Below are 27,708 nucleotides of genomic sequence, written 5' to 3' on the forward strand. Positions count from 1 at the left end.
TGACTCTTATCTCCCGAATCAAGTTCCAAGACCAAAAAAAGTGGTAATAAGGGTTTTGAAAATGACTCTCTTTAGGAGGCATGGAGAAGGGTAACGTCTCAAAAGTACTTAATATTCCAGTAGCTTCTTCATTGGCAGCTCCTTGTGACACTTAGGGCCAACGTGGCCTCTTAGCTGACCAGTTAAAAAAAAACCGAGTTTCTTCTCAGCACCTGCCTTGGAAAAGGGACGTACAAACCAGGATGAAGGGAAAGGGGGCGCTGTGGACTGAAAAAGACAGGCCTGTGTAAGCGGCAACGCTCCCACCTGCTCTTATCTCCTGAGACCATGAACTCAAGTTCATACATATGCCACAAGAAGAATAAAAGAATGAGGTTGCTTTTTGCCACCTCTTCCTACATTCACACCCAAAGCCTTAGGCTGTGAGCAGAGTGGGTTCTTGGCCTCAAAAGCAAAGGGCTCTGCTCCCCTTCTGTACACAGCTTTCTCTGGCCTTTTCAATGCTAAAGGTTTCTCTCCAAATTAGCAATTAGCAGGGCTCATCAACTGGTAAGCAAGTAAGCAGTAGGGCAAACAGAGATAGCACAAGAACAGAGTAGGTATAAAGTCCTGGGCAATAGTTCTTACAATTATGTCCCCAATTATTACCTGGGACTGTCAGTTAAAATAGAGATTCTCAGTAGTATCTTTTTTTGAGACAGGGTCTTGCCATGTAGCCCAGGCTCCTCTTGAACTTATGGTGACCCGTCTGCCTCAGCCTCCCAAGTGCTCCGATTACAGGTGGGTGTCTTTACATGCGGCTCAAGGTTCTCAGTCTTTATCTCAGGACAGTGGAATCAGAAATTGGGCTGGTGCAGGGAAAGTAATCTGCTTTTTGACAAGTTCCCCAGATGATTCTTATACACATGAATTTTGAGAACCACTGGTTTGGATGAACCAGAAAGAAAAATAAACTGTAAAACTGACGTTGACGAGGAAGTGACCCATGAGAGAAAAATAAGCTTATAACCCACAGCAAACTCCATCCCTGGTTAGCAACTTCACATCTGGTCAGTGGGTATTTATTACACCTTCTGGCAAGGACCAGGAAAAAAAGCAAACATGGAACAGTAATGATTCTGGCAAACAGGGAGACAAACATTCCTTTCACAATCCTATGGGAGCTACTCACCTCCTCCAGACATTTCCTAAGAAGCTCCACTGCCCTCTCACGTGAGATAGCTGAAAGAAAACAAAGACACGAAGCACTTGAGGTGCCACCATTAAGTTCAATCCTCAGCAGCTTTTGATTAAGTCTCAAACTTCTTCAGGTCCAAGTATCATACAAAATAGAAAAGGTAAAAAATGCTTAGCCTTCTAGCCTGCAATAAACTTATTCCATATGCAGCTGAGAGTGCCCCAGACCCAGTGCTCTAGCAGCCACAAGCCATTGCAAATTGATTTGCTACAGAGAAGGGTAACCATGACGGAATTCTGCCTCCCCTGGCCAGGGCCCGCCTCTGAAGAAGTCCAGTGGCCTGCCTCTCTTTTTTATAGCCCACCCCGCTACCTCCTTTAGTGCAGAGCTTCAATCAATTCCATCTGCCGTAACCAGCTGCAAATCAGGAAATAGGAGGACAGGGCCAGAGTGTTAGCCTCACTTTCCCAGCTGGGTCTCAGTTTTAACAATGAGAAGAGAATTCATAGGATGGGACTGAGACTCCTAAAACAGGATCCAAAGGAACTGTCTGCAGGCATGGCGAACTGGGATGACATGTTATGCAGTTAGGCTTCAGGGGCAGTTGATGGTTATTTTGGTGGGCAAATCAGCTGTAGTACTGACAGACACAAATCAACAGACAGACACCAAGAGATCAGAGCAATTTTTTCACGATGTGGCCTGGAGCTCTAGTGTGGCTGAGGTTGAGCCAAAGGGCAGCACCAAAAAGGAATGAATATGCCAGATTCTGATGCTGCTGACAGGTAAGAAAGGAAAGTATGGAGAGAAGTGATTTTCTGTGCTGCATCTATAGTTCGTAAAAACTAAAACTTCCCAGTGCTGATGCCCACACTGGCTAAAGCTGAGGTGAGAATGGGGTCAGAAGATAGAACTGAGCAAAAAACATCATGGGTCTGAAGCTTTGTCAAGCTAACAATTTATGGACAAGGAGAAGGACTATTTTTTCTTGCAGGACGAAGTAGTCAGTAAGGAAAAGAACCAAAAGCAGAGTCCAGATTCATAGCCTTAAAAGCTCTGATGTTTAAACAAAGACACCCTCAGTTGTTATTATGGGGACCTGTTCATCTTCACAAGTTCAGCACACACACAAACCACTTGGTTTAACTGATGAGTTGCTGCAGCTGAGATGTCAATAATGCAGACATACAAAATGAATAAAAAAACTCGACTCTCACAAAGAGCTCTATTACCTAATAAAAATGTTTGACTCTCTATGACATCTACTCCAATACTCCTTACAAACAAATAAACAAGCAAACAAAGAAAGAAGCCCCAGCTCTAGAGATAGGCAACAGCTCATCTTGGCTGGCAAAAGACGGACTTTTATCAACAAGCTTCTTGAAGAACCCCCAGATTCACAAGAGCGCAGCTTCCAGAGAGGATTCATCCTCTATTCAAGACTGTCACCCAACTCCAAGGGTAGGCAAAACTAGAAAGCAGCTAAGGGCAGGGCTCTGCCACTGCTCCCTCTTTAGAGTGTTAGTACTTACTCGGAGTGTAGTACCGGTCCAAGATGCTGAGAGTCAGGAAGGCACCATAACCATGGGCTGCAAAAGGGGCCTTAGCCAAGGCTGCCAGGTAGTCCATGTAGTAGAGTGCTGGCCCCTCATGCTCATCATAGCCAGCCAGGAGAAGGTTCACATGATATGGGGTCTGAAAGGAAAAACATGGCAAAGTGATGACTGAAGCGTAACACCAACGCTTCCCATGGCAAATGGGGAGTATTCTGATTCTTGATGAACAAGAAAAAAGTAGCAGCAAATGGGCAAATCACAGTGAAGGCAAAAATGTAGAAAAATGCACAGGACCCGGAGTGTGGTCAGAGGTGAATGGAGGTCAACTTTTTTTTTTTTTTTTTTTTTTTTAACATTTAGAGTAGTTTGGGTGTATGAAAACACTGCTTAGCTGGGCGTGGTAGCGCATGCCTGTAATCCCAACACTTGGGAGGCTGAGGCAGCACGATCAAGAGGAGCCTGGGTTACAAAGTGAGCTCAAGGGCAGCCTGAACTGCATAGGGAGACCCTGTCTCAAAAAAAAGAAAACACTTGTTTTTTTCTTAAAGCCTGTGGACAAGAATCTGACACAAAAGCACTTCAAAGGCAATGCATGGGTGTTTGTGTCGTTTCTAACTACTGAAACCAACAAATACAACCTAGAAGAAAAATAATGGAAGTCCACAAACAGAAGGAAACACAGTAACACCAGAACTGTAGTTTTAGGTGAAATATTAACATTTTTCTAATACAAGAAGCCTCCCCTAAGCTACATTAAAAACTTTTTCATCAATAAGACAAATAAAAAGGCAACTATAACTTGAACTTATATGTCCTTTCTTTATATTGCCTTCAAGTTTAAAAACATACGTTACTTGACTGAGCTGCCTTGCACTTCATCTCCAAATGGATGATAATGTTTTCTACACCTATGGGGACACTTACCATGGTGAACTCAGTCTGTCTCTGCCCCTAGGCAACGGCAGTGGGACTCTCATTTTTATGGTTCCCTTTTTGTCTTCAGAATGTGTTTCTGCCCTTGCATTTGGTTCATGCGGCAGTGGGCAGTGGCCTTGCCAGTGGTTGTGCGTCCATCCCAAAACTTACACATGTATTCAATTAAGTGCACATTAAATGAGACACCATATTATAGAACAGGAAGAAATGATAGCTAATGAGCTTAAAGTGACATTTCACATTCTTTGAACACTAATTAACATGGGCACTTGGTAGTCTGAAGAAACTCATGTCAGAAAAACACAGGAAAATATTATATATATATTTGCTTAAAATCCTACTAAGCCAGCTGTGCTCAGTAAGAAGAGTCCCTAACATCTCTTGAAGCTTACACAGGACCCTAACCTCCAAACAAGCTCCTATCTTGGAGATAAGATGGTGGCTATTCTCAGAGGAATAAAAATTGACCAGAAATAGTCAAGACTTCCAAGAAAATGACTGTCTTTCACATTTTAGATGAGTAACATGTTACACACTCTGCCAAGCTCCAGAATTCCGTGTCATCTGGGACTATCTTCTCAGTAAATTTGACATTAGGCAAGACGCTTAATCCCTATAAACTTCTGTTTTCTGCGTAAAACTGAGTTAACTGACCATTCCCCCTTCTATTTTCTCGGGAGCATGGTGGGAAAAACAATAGAAATGAAACATATCACGCTCGGAAAGAAATTATCTGAATTCCTAGTATATTAGCTACATCCCAAAAGCCTTTTTCTTACTTGTCACATCTCTGACTATGGTTTTTTTGGGTACTGGGAATCGAACTCAGGACCTCACACTTGCCAGGCAGGCACTGTACCACTGAGCTATATCCCCTGCCCTCCTTTTTTTTTTTTTTTTTCCCCTGGTACTGGGGATTGAACCCAGGGCATTGAACACACTAGGCAAGCATGCTATCACTGAGCTACATCCCTGGTCCTTTTTAAAAAAATTTTTTTTTGTTTCTTTGAGACAATGTCTCATTATGTAGCCCAGGCTGGCCTCGCACTCTCAGTGATCCTCCTGCCTGTTCCTTCCGAATGCAGGGATTATAGGTTGATGCCACCACACCCAGTTTAAAAATTTTTAATTTGAGATACAGTCTTGCTTTGTTGTCCAGGTTGGCCTCAAACTTGCAAGCCCTCTGCCTCCACCTCCCAAGCAGCTAGGATTATAGGCATGCACCATCATGACTGACTCCAGTCTCCTTGGGTATCTTACCACTTTACACAACCACCAAGGAATAAAAAAAACTGTTTAAATTAGGTAAAGATTAAAAAAAAAAAACTAATAACATTTTAAAAAATGTGTGAAAACAGGACTGTAAAATCTGGCAGACATAGAATACCTCGGTGTTCTTACAGTTAAAGTAGAAAAAGTGAGAAGAGAATAGCAAAGGGGTTCTAATTGGTTTCCTTCTCCCCACAAGAATAATACAGATTTTCTTTTGGTTTATTTTTTACCTTTCAAGAAAATGTCAGTCTTTTTGCTAAGAGAATAACTCACCTCACCACCACTCACTATCCAGAATATTCTTTGCTTGGTTAACCAAAACAATTTCATTGCCAGGCATGGTGGCGCACACCTGTAATCCCAGCACTCCAAAGGGTGAGGCAGGAGGATTGCTGTGTGTTTGAGGCCAGCCTGGGCTACATACATGAGTTCAAGGCCAGCTACACTATACAGCAAGACCCTGCCTCAAAAACAAAACAAAACCAAAAAAAAAAAAAACCAATTTCACCAGTAATTACAGCAATTTCAGGGTTCTACTTGGTATCCAAAAAAGCCTTAACCAGCAGAACCCAGGTATGTTCTGTTTCTAATGAGGCTCTTGCCCATACTGAAATTAAACTGTGTTTAGAACAATTAATATTACTTAAAAGCCATCAACCAGAAGATTTTACATGAAACTATATACACAGAATCCCAGAAGCAAAGTGTATTGTTTCACTGGTCTATATAAGATCATTTATTTATGCTTAAACATCTGATATACTCACCAAAGTTGATATTGAGAAGCTACAACTTGTGGTACAGAAAATAACTCAAATATTGTGTGACTCTGAATTACCAACTTTTGCATGTGTGAGATGCTTAAGAATAAATAAATGGTGTTATCTAGACTAATTAAATCAATACATCTGTGTAACAACTTGCAGTTTCTGGAATTCTTCTGACAATGCTCCCCCAACAATCTCTGGCTCACACTATTTTTTTTTCCAAATAAAGTACTGTATACTGTAATTGTCTCACTCTTCTAAGAACTGTGGTATTCAAACTGACAAAGACATAGTTACACATTTCTTGATGAGTATATTTCTTTATATTCTGCATTCATTAGTGTTCTTGGATGAGATAAATACTTGGATGAGATAAGCCACCCAAATTTTGTTTTATTCTTATAGCACACTCAGGTGTGACTGTTCATGGTACGTTTAGGGCAAGAATGAGTCATATAAAACACAACCCATCCACTCAAATATTTATGACAATTATAAACTTTATGAAGATAGTGTGATTGGCTTGTTCAATGATGTATAAGCATAAGGTATATGCTCATAAGGTAAATATTTGCTTAATGAATACTAATAATCATACCAGAAAGTATTACATATGCTTTAATACATGTGTGGTTAATGCTTAATATAACAAGATTTAAAAAAAATGGTTAAGAAAGTAAGACCAGCATTAGAAAGTAATAGATCCTATTTCTAAAAACTAATTCAAATTAACCACCAGCATTTCTATGAATGACATACAGTGGACCCTCAAGTTACAGCTGGCCTGACATACGAACAACTTGGGTTACGACAGGATTTTAGTTTTAACTTACAACCGAAGTCTTGAGGTATAACCCCAAGGCTGGCTGCTTGTGCTTCCAGATGGTCTCAGATACAGATTTAACCCCTAAAGTTCTGGAAGAAACATCCTTTCCTGTATGGGGTTAATTGAGAAATCCAGGGCCAACATCTCTCTAAGGACACTGAGATGGGCCTTTACACAGGAGAGAGACTTTCAATGCTGTGTAGAGGAGCCTGAGGCTTCAACTGACAACCTGAGTTACAAGTAGCTCTCAGGAACAGAGTTCACAAGTCAAGGGTCCACTAGGTCTTTCTCTTTCTACTTTCCTTTCTTTCTTTCTTTCTTTATTTATTTCGTTTTTTTTTCTGGTACCGGGAATCGAACTCACGACCTCGCGCTTGCCAGGCAGGCACTGTGCCGCTGAGCTAAATCCCCAGCTCCCTCTACCTCCCTTTAGATATAAGTTGCTAAGTGAATAAAAGCTTAAGATATAGGTCAGACATTCAGAACCAAACACAGAGGAGGCCAATAACACAGATAAATATCTTAAGAAGAAACAGCTGGGCCATACAACAACAAGTAAGACCTAAGTTTGAATTCTAGCTCTATTACCATATATGGGACTTTTGGAAAAGTCATTTAACCTCTCTGAATTTTAGATCTAAGATACAAAAGGACTACAGTGAGGATTTAGAGAGAAATGCATGTAAATGATTAGTACCTAAAACATAGTAAAGGCCTGCCGGGGATACAGCTCAGTGGCACAAGCACCTGCCTGGCAAGTGTAAGGTCCTGAGTTTGATTCCTGGTACTAAAAAAAAAAAGTAAAGGCCTAATAAATGATAAATATTAGTACTAGGGAAATATATAATTTATGAAATGTCTATGAAATAAACAGTGTAAGTAATTAGGAGAAGCCCAACTATACCTGGCACTGGGATATAATATAAATTATTTTGTGTCTCCATAAAGAGATACAAAAGGATGTTTATAAAAAGTACTCAACACAGTGTCTGACACCTGGTAGAAAAGCAGTAAATGACTGTTTCCTGTTTCTCCTTCCTGAGATTTTTTTCCAGGGGCCCTAAGTAGTGGCATTCACTGTCACAAGCATTTATATTTGATATATACAGCATATCTGCTTCGTGGTCAACATACCTGAGCCCCCCAGGAATGACCTCCATCCAGATGTGGGAAGTAAATTAACATGTATTAAGTACCTTCACACCATTTCCTTACAGATGTGTCCATCCTCAGTACTGTCACTTTTTAGATGCTTTTTTTATCACTTCGCTTCATTATGATCAATATTACTAATTATTCTGAAAAAATTCAAACAGACTGCCAAAAATCTTCATTTACAAAGTAATCTCTATTCTGTGCACGATAAAACCTACCCTTCCATTGTCTCCACTATTCTAATTGTTTAGATATATAGTCTAGGTAATAAAGTTATGAGCTCCCCAAGAGGGGAGAATTTGAATCTTGAGTCACTAGGTATCCTCCACAGCAAAAGCAAACAACGAATATTATATGTAGTTTTGAACTAAACTAAGTATCTAAATTCCATCAAGCAAATGAACCCAAACACTTAGTTAAGACATTCCCTACACAACAGCCTGAAGGATCAGCATTAATGGTCTCTACTCAACATGTGTAATTTTAAGTGGTGTCTGATAATCAGGACAGCACCAAAATTTTACCTTTTTAATACATGTGTGTACTAAATAAATACATTTTTTTCCTCCCTTAACAAGTACATAAGATAAGTGTATTTATAATGAAGAACTTTAGGTCATTTTGAGATTTCCTCTGAGACAATAAAAGTATCCATCATTATAAGGCATGGTAAAATTTAAATAAATAATAAAGTACTCATTCCAATGTTTGATATATAGTAATAATACAAACTGGCTATTATCACCACCACTTTGAGGATCTGAGAGCACTGTTAGCAGATTTGTCTAGATAATAAGAAGATGAAGATGTTATCATAGCGGTCTAATAAAATTATTTACCTTTATACAGTTACCAAAGGGATAAAATCTAAGCCAGAGGTATAAGCACATCTCTTACGTACCTCTTCTGAGGACTGAAATGGACTTCACTATCTGTGGGCCGCTGAGCCCTGCGGAACTGGGCTCAGTTCTGTTTTGGACTCCTGCACTTTTGGAGGTAGGGAATACACATGGACACACAGAAACTTTCCTTAAGTTAAATGGAGTATTTCCCTCCCTCCAGCTCTTGTGCACTCAACTCCTTATATATTTCCTCTATCATGAAAAAGAAAACTAGCGATTCAGAAAAGTGCAAAATTCCATAAATTTTACAGCTAAAGAGAACAGTTGTGACAAATACACTGGAACAACAAAATCAGTGACGAGAGTCTGGGCGGTGACAAGCAGCGGTGTGACATCTGGCGGAAGCCAAAGTCACAGCAAGGGGGGCAGAGGTGGGCGCGAGGAAGCATCCTGCCGAGCGTGGACACAGAAAAGGAGAGGAATTGACAGTCTTCCTTTGGAGCCAGGCCAGGCTTTGCCACCTCTAATTGAATAGGACGACATTGCTATAAGTGAGGCGCCTTAAAGAACAGTGCAGCTTCTTCTGCAATGTGCTGCACCTTGGAATGCTAAGCGGTGTGGGAGAAACACTTCCCCTCCTGGTGGGTCAGTATGTGGAAGAAGAGGCAGAACTAACAATGGGACAAATGGCTAGTTAGAAGTGACTATTTTCATAAACAGATGTCTAAGTAGAATAAACAGACTTTGAAAGGAATAGGGTACTGCTATTCTTTCTTTTTTTATTTTTATAGTACTGGAGACTGAACCTAGTGGCACTCTACCACTGAGCTACATCCCTAGCCCTTTTCAAATTTTATTTTGAAACAGGATATTGCTAAGTTGCCCAGGCAGGCCTCAAACTTTTGATCCCCTGCCTCAGCCTCCTGGTGGCTGTGCCACCATGCCTGGCTCTTGTGTGTGTGTGTGTGCCTGGCTCGTGTGTGTGTGTGTGTGTGTGTGTGTGTGGTGGGGTTGAACCTAGGCCCTTGAGCACAATATAAACACGTGCTCCACTACTGAGCTAAATCCCCTGGCCCACACTCTTTCTTTCAATCCACTCAACTGTCAAAGCTGCCTAAGATCCCACATTTGGCACTGAAAATATTTTACAAAAATGCAGTTTACAGATTGAGGGGATCGATGACTTCAACTAACTTACCCAGTGTCCCTTTCACAAATGCAGTGACTAACGTTGAAAGAGGAGATGGCAACTTGCCCTAACCCTATATAATCAGCACTGGTGTCAGAACCAAATTCATGCTTCCTAACTGCCAGTCTTGTATGCTCTTCCAGGGACCCACACTGCCTCCACAAAATGGAAATTAGTGTAAAAATATGATTCAGTATGCAAATGCCAGTTTCACACTCAAATATTTCAGAATGTACTATTTTGCATATCAGCATCTATTGTTCTCTACTCCACTATTTCACTTATTATTGCATATGACCAATAATATTTTAATTTTAAAAGGAGAGATTTGGACCAGGGATATAGCTCAGCAGGACAGTACCTACCTGGGCAAGTACAAGGTCCTGAATTCAATTCCCAGTACCAAAAAAAAATTAAAAGGATAGGTTTAAGGTCATAGTTATGAATCCCCCATAGGTTTTGAAACTATGCAATACATGTAGGACCTATTTAATAAATCTCTGTGATGAAAGACACCAGTATCTTAGTTGCTTGTCAGTGCCTGTTTTTCTACTTCATTAATAAATAAAATGGATCAATTCTTTTTCTTTTTCTTTTTTTTGATGCTGGGAATCGAACTCAGGACCTTGCACTTGCCAGGTAGGTGCTTGTGCTGCTGAGCTAGATCCTTGGCCCTGGATCGATTCTTTTTCTACACTGGTGCTCTGAACTTTTAATCAGGAGCTTGTTTTTTGTTTTGCTTTTTGAGACAGAGTCTTGTTATACAGCTCAGGCTTGCCTTGAACTCACTATTCAGCCCAAGCTGATCTCCAACTCACAGTGATCTTCTTGTCTCAGGAACACTCAGATGATTCCCTATTGTGTAGGGAAAATAGAGAATTATCCTAGCACTCAGGAAGTGCTAGGATTACAGGCATGAGCTTGTTTTTAATAACTAACAGATTTTGCTAGATTTGTACGGGTTCAGATTTGTACCCGGAATGAAATTCACTATTTGAAATACTTTTCAAATTCAGCAACTTCCAATTATCATGACCTATGTACTTTGTGGGGGGCAGGGTATAAGGGACTGAATCCAGAAGTTCACACTGAGTTATATCTTTAGCCTTTCAAAAAATATTTTTTTAAACAAAAATAACAAAACAAATTTTTTTTTAAATTTTGAGACAGGTTGCCAATCTAGGCTTGAACTTGTGATGCTCCTGCCTCACTCTCCTAGGATGTTGGGATTATAGGTATGTGCCCCATGTCTGGCATCTAAATACCTTAAGTTCTACAAGAATATGGTTCCATGGTTGGGGTAGAAAATAGAGAATTATCTATCCCTAATGCCTACACAATAGGGAATCATCTGTACCCTAACTTTAACCCTCTTGGATATATTCCTTTTTAAGGAAACCCATGTGTAGATTCAATTTCTTCTAGGCTTTAAGTATAAAAGCAGTCTATACAGGGCTTCAATCAAAAGAAGATAATTAGTTCTTTTTTCTTTTTTTTGTTTTTTTTCCGGTACCGGGAATCTAACTCACAACCTCGTGCTTGCCAGGCAGGCACTGTGCCGCTAAGCTAAATCCCCAGCCCCAAAAGAAGATAATTAGGAAATATGCAGATGCTCTGATCAACTTCATTTGTGCATTTGGAATGTGAATAAATTTAGTAAGTGTTCACTTAGCATCTATGTCAGGTAACAAAGATAGAACCCTGGATTTAGAAGGAGCTCCCAAGGTAGATATGGGTAGGAAGGGCTCCAGACAGAGGACACAGCGTATATCGAAGTAAAGAAATGGAGTAACCGGAATGTTTGAGTACTGGTGAATATGAAACACATATACTTGAAGAATTAGGTGATTTCAGTAGGAAGCAAAGGAAATGGGATAAACTATATCACTGGCTTCCTAGACTAAAGAATATGAACTTCAGTATGCAAGCCATGGCGGAGCCAATAAAAATTTACCACTACTATCACTTGCTGATCCAAGCCTCTTTTCATATCTTAGGACACTGGTTAATTGGTGTCAAGGAATCCATTTGCCTCAGGATTGATATTCCATTAGCCACAGTGCCTTCTCTCCTCTCTTCTTAAAATAGAAGACTTTTAGATGGAAAAAAATATTACAAACAGATTGCCACTTTAGGATGCTGACAGTCACATGGAAGATGACTTTAAATGAGACATGAGACAGAGAAAAAGGAAGAACAGTGAGAGGATAAGGCCAAACTAAGCAGAAGGGATGCAGGAGAAAACATGGAATATGGGATATATTTAGAAGGCAGAACTGATAGGACTGGATTAATAGTAGAACAGAAAAGGTAAGGGAGAAAAAGTGAAGATGACGGGCCGGGGACATAGCTCAGGGGCACAAGTGCCTACCTGGCAAGCGCAAGATCCTGAGCTCGATTTTCGGTACCAAAAAAAAGGAAAAAAAGTGAAGATGACTTTCAATAAAAGGAAAAGTGGTATACAAATGTAAAGAGCTTCAACTTGGACCCAATGAGCTTAAACAGAATGGTTCATAGACAGTTGGAGAGAATGAAACAGTGTATAACCAAAGTCAATGAGACTGAATGAAGAGGTAGCCAGTTAGGAGGTTTTACTGTCATGAACACACACACTCCAACTCTCACATTCATTTGTAGAAGACAGTGAAGGAAAATTCCAATGGGACACAACAGGAGAGGTATACCAAGCTTACTAACACAGCACAAAGAAGTTGAGGTTAACAAATCTATGTGAGGGAACAGAGTGGGGACAGTGAAATTTTCCCTTCTAAATAATGAATTGAGTTTTGCAGTTATGAGCTAGCCACATGAGAACATAGCTACAATCAGGGGAAAAAGATGGTAAAGGCAGAGATGCAAGGAAAAACTCAAGGTAGGTCAGGCTCCTGGTATCTACTGGCACCACTGGAGGAAAGAACAAGTAGAGAGTTGTAATTTGAAAAGTTTCCTCTTAATCTTATGACTGAAAAAGAGCACTCACCCAGCCCCAGTCACTGGAATGGAACCCAAGCCTTAGCACTGAACTACATCCTCATCCCTTTAATTTTTTATTTTGAGAGTGGATCTCTTTAAACTGCTAAATTACCCAAGCTGGGCTCAAACTTGCAATCCTCCTGCAGCAGCCTCCCAGAGTGCTGGGATTACAGATGTGCGCCACACGAGGCCAATAACACACACACCTACACACACACAAACACACCCCCTCCACAAGATGAAACGGATCAGAATCTGAATACTACACTGAGATTCACAAACCAGGACGTTTAATTAAATTAACTGCCAACTTTCCTCTTTCTCTCCTGTTTCAGATATAAAAACAAACCAATCCAAGTTTATAAATTCTCACATTAAACTGAGAAATAGGGAGGCAAGCACGCTTCCAATGAAATAAACCTGACTTTAAGAAGCCCAAAATAAAACGCTGCTTTAAAAAAATGAACATCCAACCATATTTTTCTTCTCCCTGCCTGTTTCTTTTCTCTGCCTGAGGTCATTCTCTGAAAGTATATTTGGTGCACCTTAGTCCACTTGGAGTTTCAAGTGCCCCATCTATAATGTGGAGGGTAGTACTGCTAGTCTGACAAGAGTTGTGAGTAATTAAAGTGCTTGCCTTTGTGTATAAAGTTCCTGGAAGAAGGCTTAGTAAATAGCAGGTGCCCAACAAACCTGAATTTCAGGAGCCAAAAAAATTTAAATAATATTTCAATTTTTAACAAAACTGGATTTCAAAGCCTCCCCTCAATAATTCAAAAATTTGTATGAATTTTGCTTCTCTAAAGTCATCACCAACCCCAAGTTTGATTGGTTCTCCTATTAAAAGTTGTAACCTTATTGTAATTAGAAGTTTAGAAATTTAATGAGTTGAAATGCAACATGGCACAGATGCCTTATTATACCAACTAGTTCACACAGTATTTGTTTTCTACATTAATTTTACTTGCTAATCAAAAATACTGCTTTCCCCCAAATAACATCAAAATAAAATTGCTGATTGTGCAATGGCAAAACCAACACCATGTTTGCAACAAGGCCACTTGAATTCTTTTTTTTTCATGAGCTGGCAGTTTTCAAGAAAAATTTAAGATTCCATATATCTTTAGGTTAGTTCTTTAAAAACTCAAATGCAGAAACCATGCTTTGCTACAGACTTACACACTACAAAGCATATAAGATGTCCATGCTAAGCATGCCCATGAATATCAATGAATACTGAACATCATAGGTGATTCATCTCTCCGAGTTAATGAAGAACACGGTCTCTTGGAAAAGAGCACTTAGGACTATATACAACTATTCATGTTTTCAGAGGTCCATAGCATTTAACAGGGCACTAAAAAATTCCTGGGCAAGATTCTTTAGGAGCCATTTTGGTAGAACACAGCATTCCCCATTAAAATCCAACTCCAACACAAGTTATTCCTATAGTTTCAATGGATATGAAACTCTTCATAGGTCTCTCTGCTTCCTTCATTCTTCCCCTAAATGCTCCACCAAACAGCAGCTAATGATCTAATAAAATTTCATATGATCACACTAATTTCTTCTTGGCCAACAAACTTCCAGAGAAGCTCACTGCTTTTATGATAAAGCTCCCCTCCACACCTCTGCAAGTAGGTGTGGAATCTAGGGCTTCATGGGTGCTAGGTAAGAGTTCCACCTGGCTACAACCTTAGCCCTTTTATTTATTTATTTATTTATTTATTTATTATTTTTTTTTTTTTTGGTTTTTCTCCGGTACCAGGAACCGAACTCATGACCTTGCGCTTGCCAGGCAGGCACTTTTGCCACTGAGCTAAATCCCCAGCCCTAGCCCTTTTATTTTATTTTGAGAGGTCTTGCCAAATTGCTCAAGTGGGCTTCAAACTTGTGATCCTCCCTGCCTCATCCTCCCAAGTGGCTGGAATTAGAGGTGTATTACCTAGCCTGACATGATAAAGCTTTTTCATCAAAATCTTCATAATATGGACTACCTCCCTAGTTTCAATCTCTTATGACTCCCTTAAAACTGTTGGCCTTATATAACAAACATCTTTGTATATTTACATATGTATACATAGTATATACCATATATATTTAGTCAGTAGAGCCCTAATTTGTCTACAGTACTGTATCAGTTAAATAGGTAAAATTAGAAATAGGAGACTCAGAGAACTATTTGTCCCTGCCCTGAACATCATTTTCAAACACTGTGCCTAACCTAACATATTCTCTCACACACCTTGGTCTGTGCTTCTAGTTTTGCTTCATCTTTGTCAGGGAAACAGCTAATCTTCAAGGCTCAAGTTAACTCTTTGTATATGGGTATCTTAGCACTTGTTGTTCCACTGTAGGAGTGACTGTTTCTCTGCTTCCCCATCTGAAGGGACACCCTGAACTTTGCACCTCTTTCCTCAGCCCCATGGACAATGCAGGCTGGTGATAGACTGAAAGAGCATTAGCAGCCACACAGCATCTTGGCTGTAAGCTGTCTTATGTAGGGGCATCAGAGAGAGAAGTATGGGATCCTGGCAGAACACTTCTCTTTACAAAGGTTCAGAGATTGTTATTTCCTTTCTCTTACATTTTTCTTTCTAGTCTGGTTAATCTTATTTGCTTTTGTTTTGTTTTGTTTTTTGAAACAGGGTCTCACTATGCAGTTTACGCTGGCCTTGAACTCACTATGTGGCCCTGGCTGGCCTCAAACTCATAGCAATCCTCCTGCCTCAGTCTCCTGAGCATTCGTGGCTCTTATTCACACTCAAAGGTAATAGTAAATCTGAATGTGTCATGCTTTCCTGCTCTTTTAGCCTCCCTTTTATTTTCTTAAACCTTTTTAAAAAAATAAAATAACACATATAGAAGTACATAAAAGCCAGGCATGGTGGCCCATGCTTATAATACCAGCACTTGGGAGGCTGAGGCAGGAGGATTGCTGCGAGTTTGAGGTCAGCCTGAGCTACACACTGAGTTCAAGGCTAGCCTGCACTACAAAGTGAGACTGTCCTCCAAACAAAACAAAACAAAACAATTAAAAAAAACCAAGTACATAAAATATACAAGTACAGCTTGATAAATATAATGAATACATATGTATCACAGGTTAAAAAATAGTCAACCCTTTCTCCTCTAAAATGTCTTCCTTTCTGCCCTTCAATTTAAATATATATATTTGTGAATATTTTTGAATAGAGTGAAGAAAACATGGGATTTTGGAGATCAGTTCCTAAACCCATATCCACAAACACTAAGACACCAAGATCTATGTGTCTGCGAGTACGAGGGAGAAGTGTGAAGGCACAGCCACACCTGTGTCTACCCACACCAGCGCACTAATTTAAAGCAATTTTAAAAGGTGGGGGTAAGTGAAGCATGGTGGGAGATCTCTGTAATCCCAGCTACTCAGATGGCTGAGGCAGGAGGATACATAGGTTTCAAAGCAGGCGAGGCAACTTAGTGAGACTCTGTCTCAAAATAAAATGAGACATAACACAATGATAAAGTACTTGCATTGCATTTATAATGCCCAGGTCCTATCCCCAGTACTGGGGAAAAAAAAGAAAGAAAAAAAAAAGGAAAAAACTATGGGCAAACTTGTTTCTAATGGTAAACATTTTAAAATAAAATGTTTGTCCTTATTAAGCAGACACAGCATTCTGCTGCTCTAAATTTAAGACAAATCTTAATAGGACACCACATAATTTTTAAGATACAAGTTTTATAACAATACAGATCTACACCAATTACCTATATTGTTTCACCCCTACTGTGGATAAAAAAGATGTCTGAAGTGAAAAGCTAGCATTATGGGATTGCACAATTCCAGTCATCCGATAGGCTTATTCCATTCAACCAGAACAGGGGTTCTCTCTGCTCACAGCAGGCATCCAACAGGGTAGCACATACATGCTCTCTGAGTGAGAAAGCAACACCTTCTCACATACAACCCCCTGGAGAGAGATGGGGAAGGGAGGGGGAGGGCTTTACACCTGCAAACTCCTAACTCTATCAGCACTGTGGTGGGGAAAAACAGCACATATTTTTTTTTAAAGAAGGGGAAAAAAAGGTTTCCTAATAAAGCCAGTAGCTTCAAAGAAGAATCTTCTCAAGCCATTTTTCTTAGGAGACTACTAAGTGTAATGCTTCAACCACTCTTTGTCTTCCTAATAGACTTAGTCAAGCCCTAATGACTGCATAAGCAAACTGCTTTAAAGGGCAGCTGTCAGAATTTTTATTCCTCTTGGTAGAAAAACACTATAAGCATTAAGTGTTGTCATATTAATTAAGACACCTCAACTTCAAGGCACATCTGTCCCTGGGCCTTTGGATAATCAAAATGACCACTAAAAATAGAAGAGCTGTATTTCCAATGGGGCAAATGTAAGCCACCCCTAATCCTAAGAGATCCTGCAAGATGTGACCTGGGATATACATGTGTTTTGCAGTACCACTGAATATCCATCTGAATGTAGCCATATGTTTCTAGTTTTCATTTCATGTCCTGTTTAAGCCAGGAGGCAAAAGTAATGAATAGCCAACACTCATGGCCCACAGTGAAAACAGAGTTAATGGACAAGCTGACTGAGGTCTGGTGGGGAAGAAAACTGCTCCCTAGGTTTGTAAGAGCTGCTGTTGCTGGTACCAAAAGTCCAGGAGTTTCATGATTATCATTCTGGCCCCTGCCCTCCTGCTCCCTGACCCAAATTTCCCCATCACCAAAAGTGAGCCAGCCCTGTCTGTCAAGATGCCCAGGCTGTGTGGCAGTGGTGTCAAAGGCTGCCACTTGCTCCAAGGCACTGCCATCTGCAGCAGCACAACATTTTGTCTCCGGAAAATAAACACATCTGCCTTTGCCAGTGTCCTCCCACTGTGCCGCCCATCTGGAGCAGGTGAGCTGGAAGGCAAGCCTGGGCATGGGTAAGATGGGGGTGAATAAGGGAGATGAGACCTCAAGGGAGATAGCACGAGGAGGAGGAAGGAAATACTGTGTCATATCACATCCTGCTAACCACATCTGCCAAAAAGCATGTGAAATTACCTTTGTTAGTGATATTTTAATCACATGTAACAAATGTGTGGTGGTGTTTAGGGGATAAGGCCTGCAAAGTCAAGGTTTCACCTGGACCATATGTTCACAAGGTCACATGACCTCACTGATACAAATAAACAGAAGATGTCTTTGTGCCAGTCACATTAGGCATGAAGCGTACCTCCAGTGAAGAAGGCTCAAAGCAACAGGATTCTTCTAGGGCAGAAACACGCTACATGTGCCTACAACTAAACAGACCAAATATACTAAAGAGCAGGGCCGAGTGCTGGGACAAGACAGTCACTTTTGGAAAGGACTAATATCTGAAATGCTTTCCTATAATTCTTTCCCTTTCAATGAAAAGATAAATTCAAGTCTAGTTATAGTCTTGACATCAAGTCTTTATTTATACTTGTTTGTTCTCTTGGTGCTAAGGATTGACACTAGGGCTCTGTGTATGCTAATCATACGTTCTCCCACTGAGCTACACCCCTAGCCAACATCAGATCTTTAAATCATGCTATTTGGGAACTGGAAGAAGGCTTCAAATTCATCTAATCAGTTGCACTTTTACTTCAAAGGTTTTTTTTTTTTTTTGCTTTGTTTTTGTTTTTTTAAGACTGGGTCGGCCAGGAATATAGCTTAGTGGCACAGCACCTACCTGGCAAGCACAAGGTCCTGAGTTCAATTCCCACAAAAAGAAAAGACAAGACAAGACAAGACAAGAGTCTCACAATATAGCCCAGGCTGGTCTTGAACTTGAGATCCATCTAGTTGCTTGAGTGCTGACATTGTACAGGTGTGGGCCAACATGTCTGGCTCTCCCAAGATTTTCAAGTAACTCTCAGCAGAGCCAGGGCTAAGCCTCTGAGAGAAGGACTCTTTCAACCATATTACTAGTTTTTAAACTGTGGTGGGAATGGAATGGTGAAACCACCGTTTCAAATAAAACTTTACACGCCATTTCTACACATAACAGGTAAACACAAGACCTGATTTATATAAAGCAGAGCTAAAGTTTCTCCACACTGGTTTTTCTTGGTGAGTTTCCAAAGGCTGCTTTATTGCATGTTTAAAAACTACTATCTGTAATAGTGCACATTTTTCCGATTTACTATTTCTGTCTACCTGCTAAACATTTACAAGTAAGCTACTGAAGGCTCGTGAAGCCCTTCAGAAAGTTCTATGAAAACCCTCTGGCCAGTGAGGAGTAAAGTACTGAAGATTACACACCATGAGGCCAGTATGCCACCTAAGCCTTGCCACAAAAGGCCACATTCCTCAAGGCCATTAGTTTTGTGGGTTCACACCTCAATCTCCACATTTATAAAACAGAGATAATAACGGTAACAGATAAATTGAGGGTGTTCAGATGGACTGTACCAAAAATAATTCACATAATTCATTCCAAGAAAGAGCCCCATTACTCATCCATAATTACTATAACCCACTACCCAAGCATAAGGAGGATTTAAGTCTTGTGCACAGTGCAAACTATAAGGCATTACAAAATTTTCAAGATAATCTGGTTAAAAACCCAAATAGCAGGTCAGTGATAGTCATTTAATAAATACTCTTCCAGGGCAGTATCATTGTTTCAAACAAATTTTATAGAATCAACACTTAATTTTCAGTTCTTATAATTTGATACTTTTTTTAACGACACATTTGAACTCCCCCCATCCCCCTGCACTAGGGTTTGCACAGGGCCTTCTCACTGAACTGTATCCCATCCCTTTTTCTTCTATTTTCATTTTGAGACAGGGTCTCACTAAGCTTCCTAGGCTGGGCTTGAACTTGAAGTCCTCCTGCCTCACTCCCCAGATGCCAGGATTACAGGTGAGTGCCACCTTCACTTCTTCCTTACCAGATGAGGGCTGTGAAGCTTAGAAAACATTTGTGATTTATTCAAGATTATATAAACTAGTAAGTACAAAAAAAGGGGTTGGAAATCTGACATATTTTGACTCTAAGCCCATACTCAAAGAAGACTGATAAATATTTTAAATTGGGTAAAGAAATATTTTAAATTGCAGGGGGAAAAGCAGAATAAGACCTTTCTCTACTCCTTTGGGTCTAACCAGGAAGAGATCAATGTGTGTTTGTTTTTTGGTTTTGAGACAGGGTCTCACTATGCAGTTCAGGCTGACTTTGAACTCACTCTGTAGTCCAGGATGGACTCAAACTCATAGTGATCCTCCTGCCTTAGCCTCCCAAGAGCTGGGATTACAGAAGATCAATGTAAAGTACACGTGCATTTAAATTAAAAGCTCAAAGCCTTTTAATTTTTTCCCCCTATATTCACTAAAAATAATTTACTGTAATTTCCTTTTACTGTATAAATAATAATATTCTCAGCGGTATACGTGGACCTATGTGAATAATATTTATTCAGCTGATACCTGCAATGGGCACATCTTCATACCTTACCTATATAACCTATGTTGGTATTTTGACATTTTAATAGAAATGATATTTCAGGATCCCCTAAATGTACAAATATACTTGTACATTACTCTAGTAACTAAAAAAACAGAAAACCAAATCAAAACACAATGCATGAAAGAGTATATTTTAAGTTAGAACTTTAGCTCAACCTTTTACAGTCTATTTCCATGTACCTTTAAACACATATACAGTACCTGGACATATTAAGGGAAACACTCTCTCTATGACCCAGTTTTAGCACTCTTGTAAATAAAATGGGGATAATAGGCATCATATAGAATCATAAGAAACAGAACCACATGTAAGTCTCTAAAAGAGTACCATCCTACAGAACTTTCTGTTACAGTGGAATTGATCTATAACCACAGATACCCAATATGGATAGCTATTCAGCAGTTGAAAAGTGGCTGTGGCTGAAAAATTGATTTTTTTCTATTGATCAAAAATTTTAGGCCGGGTGTGGTGGCTCATGCCTGTAATCCCAGCACTCAGGAGGCTGAGGCAGGAGGACTTTTTTGAGTTCGACGCCAGCCTAGGCTACAAAGTGCATTCAAGGCCAACATGGACTACAGAGCAAGATCTTGTCTCAAAAAAAAAAATTAAAATTTTATTTAACTTTAATTAATTTAAATTTAAATAGCCCTGTAAAACTGGTGGCTAACACACTGGACTGTGTAGCTCTAGAACAAATCCTGGCATATAACTGATCTTCAATGTTTATTTCTATTTCCCTATCCATAGTAAAGATTATTAACAGATCTTTTCAACTAAAATAAGATTATTAACAGATCTTTTCAACTAAAATAAGAAAAACAGCTAGGAATGGCAGCACACACCCGTGATCAGAGGCTGAGGCAGAACGATCCTAAGTTTGAGCCCTGGGCAATTTAGTAACTCAGAGAGACCTTGTCTCAAAGTAAAAAATGAAAACCTGGCTGGAGATGTAGTATAGTGCAAAGCCCCCTACTTTAATCCCCAATATTACAAATCAATCAATCAATCAATCAATCTAATAAACAAAAAACAAAACAGCACAATAAAAAATCCCCATGGCAAGCTAATGTATGCCATTAAATCCTTCAGCTGGGCATGGTGGCACATGCTGTAAACCCAACACTCTGGGAGGCTAAGACAGGAGAGTCACAAATTTAAGCCCACCCTGAGCAATTTGGCAAGATCCTGTCTAAAAATAACAAAAAGGCTGGCAATGTAGCTCAGTGTAGGCCCTGAGTTTAATCCTCAGCACCACCAAAAAAAAGCAATATCTTCTCCAACCAAACAGTACTAGCAGTATATAAACAAAAATCATCTACTAATCTGTTATATGTGCCACATACTGTGTGAAGAGCTTTGCATGATTACCTCACTATTTATAACAAATGTATACAGTACTATTATTTTCTTTTTTTTGGGTGTGTGTCTTTTTTTTGAGACAAGGTCTTGCTATGCAGTTCAGGCTGGCCTTGAGCTCACTTTGTCGCCTAGGCTGGTCTCAAACTCACAGTGATCCTCCTGCCTCAGCCTCCTGAGTGCTGGAATTACAGGCATGTACCATCATGCCCAGTTCCATTATTTTCTAAGTAGCAAAAACTAAGCTTAAATTCACCCAGAGACACAGCTATTCAGTCAGTAAGCAGACATGCAACCCTAGCAGTCTAATTTCAGAGTTCTTCCCCTTAACCACAAAGCTAAATTGCCTGCATCTTAATCAATCAGTTTACACAAACTTCATTATATGCTCCATGGTAAATAAATGTCTTTCCAACCCAATATCCCCTCCACTATACAAACACTCAGTGACTGGATATCAAGTAATTTTGAGTCAGAGATGTAAAGTTATCCACAGTAACTGGCTAAGCCAAAAAAGTCTCATGTGCCAACTAGTGTGACTATGTGAATGTACCAAATTTAGTGACTATACTTAGTAGAAAGACAAAATTATTGCCACCTCTTTCAAACTCCTATTTTAGAATCAACAATCTATTTTGATAAGGGAGTGAGGAACAAAGATTGGACCCATAGTAGAAGCACAAAGCAGAGTTAGTCAATATTTACTAGAGCCCCATCTTACTGTCTACAAGGGATATTTAAGACATCAAACATTTCTGCTACGAGAAGATTAATGGGATTCACTGCATTTGCATGAAGCATGTTGCCACTCTTATCTCAATTCTAAAAGGAGCTTAATTTACTTAATGTCTGCAGTATTTAATGATAAAGTGTTTATTGTGCCCAAAGCTGAAATTCTTATTTCAGCTCTGCCTGGTAAGTCAGAGAAACATTTACATAGGGAGCCATGACATACTGTACTCTTCACTGAATACTGAACTTTTGGGTGGCCGGAAAGCTAGTACCTAACCCATTTTCCTCTTTCAAGGAGGAAGGGACAAGAAAAGAACACTGACTTTTCACCCAGATCAAAACAAGTTATGTAAATTTGTCTCCTCCCAATGCACCATGTCTCTCATTCTCTTCAGTCTTCATGATCATTCAGAACGCATAAGTGCTTGGCCAAAGGTAATCCCAGAGACTCCACTTACTGAGATGTTCTCAGTCTAGCAGTATTAGGCACTGAAAAACAAACTGATTTAAAGATCTGTAAGTTTATAAATAACAATTTCTATACTTGTTTAGATTCTGCATAACTCAGTTTAAGTGCAGATGAAATCCGAACATGAACAACACCAGGGTTCTAGAAACTATTGAAGAACCAAAGTGCTGACTTTAAGGTAAAATAGTCAAATAATGTAATTACGTATCATTATTGTAGCTTTATCTGACCTGCTGTATTACCTGAGCTAATCCCTTTGTCACTTTATGCCTTTCACTTCGTATCAGTGATACAGAATTAACTACTATCTGTCTCAATGGAATAGTGAGTAGATTAAATTATTAAGCAAAATGCTTTGGGCAAAAGTCATATGAATGTTAAATATTATGATTTACAAGCATTCATTTTCCTAGCACTCCTGTGGGGTTGGGAAGTTATCTCGATTTCATAGATGAGTAAACAGGCACAGGGGGTAGGGTCACATGGTTAAAGCTCTATTTACTTATTCCCTGTGGTAAGGGAATAATACACACCTTTAGCAATCATAAACTTCCTTGGCACACCCTACACAATTTTTAATGCATTCAATCTTTAATGGTGCATCTTTTAACATGCTCTCAGTGGAACTGAGACAGTTCTAAGACACAACGAGGCCTGGAAAAGTCAGAAGAAACAATTTGAGCTCTGGCTTAAAGTCATAGAAAGATGTGAACCATTTTAAAATGAAAATCTGCATTATCTACCTCCACTGCCTTGCAGGGATGTTCAGCCACAGGAATTAAGAAAAATGGTTCATTATTGAAACACTTTGAAAGAAAAATTGGGCAGTTTCTTACAAAGCCAAACATACTGTACAAACCAGCAATCACATTCCTGTGACTGTTGAAAATTTCAAAGAGTTGAAAACTTCTGTCCAAACTAAAACTGGCATATCAGTATTTATAGTACCTTTATTTGTAATTGTCCAAATTTAGAAGCAATTAAGATGTCCTTTACTTGGTGAATGGATTAAAAAAAAACAACTATATTTCTAAACAATAGAATATTATTCAGTGTTAAAAATGAGCTATCAGGGCCGGGAATGTAGCTTAGTGGCCCAGCACCTGCCTGGCAAGTGTGAGGCCCTGAGTTCAATTCCCGGTACCAAAAAAAATAAAATAAAATGAACTATCAAGCAATGAAAAGACATGGAGGAATTCCTCTTTAAGTGTATATTACTAAGTGAAAGAAGCTAACATGAAAAGTCTCCACAAGGTATGATTCCAACTATATGATATTATGGAAAAGGTAAAACTATGGCAAAGTAAAATGACCAGCGGTTGTCAGAAGTTGAGCAGGTGAAGGAGAATGAATAGGTGGAGCACAGAGAATTTTTAGGGCAGTGAAAATATTCTGTGTAATACTATAGCAATGGTTTACAGGTCATTACACATTTGTCCGAACCCAAAGAATATGTAACACTAAGAGAGAACCCTACTGTAAACTACGAACTTTAAGTGTCAATAGAGGTTCATCAGCTGTAACAAATGTACCACTCTGGTGGATGTTGATAACTGCGAGATGCTACATGGGGGCAGGCAAGATTCTTTGTACTTGCCTCTTCATTTTGCAATGAGCCTAAAACTGACCTCCTTCCCCTCAAAAAATGGCCCTTGAGGTATGGGCCACAGGGTTGCCACAGACCATATTAGTGTGCCCCAAACTTTGGGAATATATATTTGCTTTTGGGGCTTTAATCAGCAACTGTGCAGAAAAAGAAAACAAATCCAAAGGGACTAAAAAGGGTAAGTAGCAACAGGAAGGGCTCAGGAAGGCCAAAAAAGGCAGAAATACTACTCATGTACAACAGGAATATATAAAAGGACATTTTCCTGCTCTCATCTAAGGCTGCCAGCTAATACTGCTTACCCGACTCCGAAGACAGTCAGCCAGGTTTCGACGTGTAAAATTAGCTGCTGCTGTGGGAGACAATTCATATCCTGGTACAAGAGACAAAGAATCATACTTAACATGAAGCAAAAGGAACAACAGTACCCTAAATTGTTTCACTATGCCTGTTCCTTAAAGCCCACTGTTTTTTATACACTCAGAATACATAATGTACACAGTCTGAAGGTACAATCCTACTTCTAGTCCTTATCCTCATGTAACTGCTATGAAATAGCCAGTCAGCACTAAGAGCAATTCTTGGCCATAAATAGAATCAGAGTGATGGTTATACAGGATCAAATTAATAGCCCTGCTAAGGTATTCATTTGTTAACAGACTGTAATTTTCTCTGCAGAAGGAAGAAATACTGATACTCAGTGTTGAAAAAAAGAAGTCTTCAGATGTCAACTTTCTAAAGATTATTTTTAAAAGGATAATAGGAGAAGCTGGAAATTAAGATAGCCTCAGAGTCATGCTTTATTTAAAACAAAATAATCTCATTAAGAACTGTAAGGTTGGGGATGTGGCTCAGTGGTAGAGCTCTTGCCTTGCATGCACAAGGCCTTGGGTTTGATCCCTAGCACCACAAAAAAGAAAAAAAAAAAGTGCAATGAAATTTTCAAAAGTATAAGCCACGGAAATAGAATGTGTCTATCTTACAACATTTAAAAAATTATTCTCTCAAGAATAAAACTTCTGAAAAAGAAATTGTAATGTCAAAAAAAGGTACAACACAGAGTAATGACATTGAGTGCACATTTAACAATATACTTTGGAACTTAACCTTCCACTAAAATGAGACCAATGCCAAAGGAGACAAGAATAATGCACAATTCAGCAGAATTACACAGAAAATATCAATTGAGAAAGACACAAAAGCACTGTGGTTAGATTATTCCCTACAACATTTCAAACACCAGTGGTGGATACACTGAGATTTAAGATGAAACTCAAATGTACTGAATAGGGATACAGCTGAGTGGCACAAGTGCTTCCCTGGCAAGTGGAAGGTCCTGAGTTTGATTCCCAGTATAAAAAACAAAAAACAAAAAACTACAACTAAAATGTACTGAGTAGCTACTACGTTTCAGGGTCTATGCTGGGTATTTTCACATGTTCATTCTTAGAAGACCATTAGCACATTTTAAACTATAATGGACAAATAAAAATACTTTCCTATTCTCTATGAATCCCCCTGACAGTTATGTTAAACGTAGAAAAGTCTAATGTCTGAGTATCTGTATATGAACTTCTTTCTCTTATTTTAGCCCAGTTCTTTAACTTCACCATGTATTAAAAATTACTATAAAGCCAGGCATGATGGCACACGCCGGTAATCTCAGCACTGGGAGGCTGAAGCAGGAGGATTGCTGCGAGTTCAAGGCTAGCCTGGGCTACATAGTGAGTTGAAGGCCAGCCTGAACTGCATAGGGTGACCCTGTCTCAAGATGACCAAAACAAACAAACAAACAAATTACTATATTCCAGCTATTAGGAAAACTGAGGCAAGAGAACTGCAATTTCGGGGCTGACTTGAGCAACCCAACGAGACTCCATCACACACAAAAAAGCAAAAACAGGGTCCAGGGATGTAGCTCAGCACTCTCTAAATTCAATACTCAGTACAAGAAAGAAAGAGGGAAAGAGAAAGAGAGAGAGGGAAAGAAAAGGAGAAAGAGAAAAAAGAAAAAAAGAGGAAAGAGTGCGTTACATAAATAAAACTGTACCTAACTGGTATTGTAAGGCTCTTAAAGGGCAGTTTAATCAAACACAATTTTTCTTTGGCTATCCTTGCTCATTCCCAGGATAGCTAGTGTATGAAACACTGCTGGACCTACTGTACTTCAGGAGCCATATCAGCGCCCTTCTCCCAACTTGTTTAACCCTAAGTACCAGGTAGTTATGTTCTTCAGTGGCAGGAACTGAGCCTTGTTCATCTTTGAATTCTCTGTACTATTAAGTACAGTACTTAATAAAGGTAGTATCTTCAAAAATATTTATGCAATTATAATGCTAAATGTGCTGCCTAAAAACTGTATAAAGGGATTTTATCTGGTCACTTTACACATGTAATTATATTCAAATTAAATTAAATGGAAGCTATACTCTTAAGTCTTAATTTGAATATAATTACATGTGTAATGTGTAGTTGTACTGAGGTACACATAAAGTGTTACTGAACTATGAAGTAAGTACCACTGTAAGTGCTCCTGGCTCAGAAGACTACTGGCTAGCACTGTTTGATCCGGAGGCTTTCCCGTGGACAAGAAGAATTCATTAACCTCACGAAAGAGAAAACTCAAGGAAGTCCTAATTATCTCTTTAGCAGGAAACTACCAAAGATATAATGCAGAACCCTTTCAAGGCACAGTAAATGTCTTATAATTACAGCTTTAAATTTACAAAGCATTTTCATATGTATTATCATTAATAGAATAATACCATTTTAGAGAAAAGGAAAACAAAGGTCCAGAGAAGATAAATGATTTATCACAAACAATTCAGCAAAGCTAAATTTTATTTAGGTCTTCTAGCTCTGAGATTTAAATATACTTCAGCTCAAACTCCATCCTCTGAAAATGTAATAGTCAAAAAGTTCAATATAGATCACAGCAGAAATTAATGAATTGAAGACTAAGAAAACAATACAAAGAATCAATGAAGAGTTGGTTCTTTGAAAAATTAAGGGGCTGGGGATTTAGCTCAGTGGCAAAAGCGCTTGCCTGGCAAGCGCAAGGTTGTGAGTTCAGTTCCTGGTACCGGAGGAAAAAAAAAAAAAAAAAAGAAAAAAGAAAAATTAAATAAGATCGACAAATCCTTTTTTTTTTTGGTTTTTCTCCGGTACCGGGAACCGAACTCACGACCCTGCGCTTGCCAGGCAGGTGCTTTTGCCGCTAAGCTAAATCCCCAGCCCCAAGATCGACAAATCCTTATTCAACTTTATCAAAAAAAAAAAAAAGGAAAGAAAAGACTCAAATCCATGCAATTAGGAATGAAAAGGGTGAAGTCACAATGAAACCTACAGAAATACAGAAGATCATTTACACCTACTTTT

General features: G+C 39.2%; 1 protein-coding gene across 1 annotated transcript in view; it reads right to left on the reverse strand.

Annotated features, from left to right (window-relative positions):
* Positions 1-27,708, reverse strand: part of Psmb2 (proteasome subunit beta 2) — a 37,101-nt gene that overhangs the window by 1,051 nt on the left and 8,342 nt on the right. The window contains exons 3-5 of the mRNA XM_005395153.2: positions 24,633-24,703; positions 2,710-2,872; positions 1,172-1,221 (exon numbers count right to left, since the gene is read on the reverse strand). Of these exons, the coding sequence (XP_005395210.1) occupies positions 1,172-1,221; positions 2,710-2,872; positions 24,633-24,703 (284 nt within the window). The remainder of the gene's footprint in view (positions 1-1,171; positions 1,222-2,709; positions 2,873-24,632; positions 24,704-27,708) is intronic.

This window comes from Chinchilla lanigera, unplaced genomic scaffold, assembly GCF_000276665.1.
Source record: "Chinchilla lanigera isolate Chin_1 unplaced genomic scaffold, ChiLan1.0 scaffold00051, whole genome shotgun sequence".
NCBI lineage: Eukaryota > Metazoa > Chordata > Mammalia > Rodentia > Chinchillidae > Chinchilla > Chinchilla lanigera.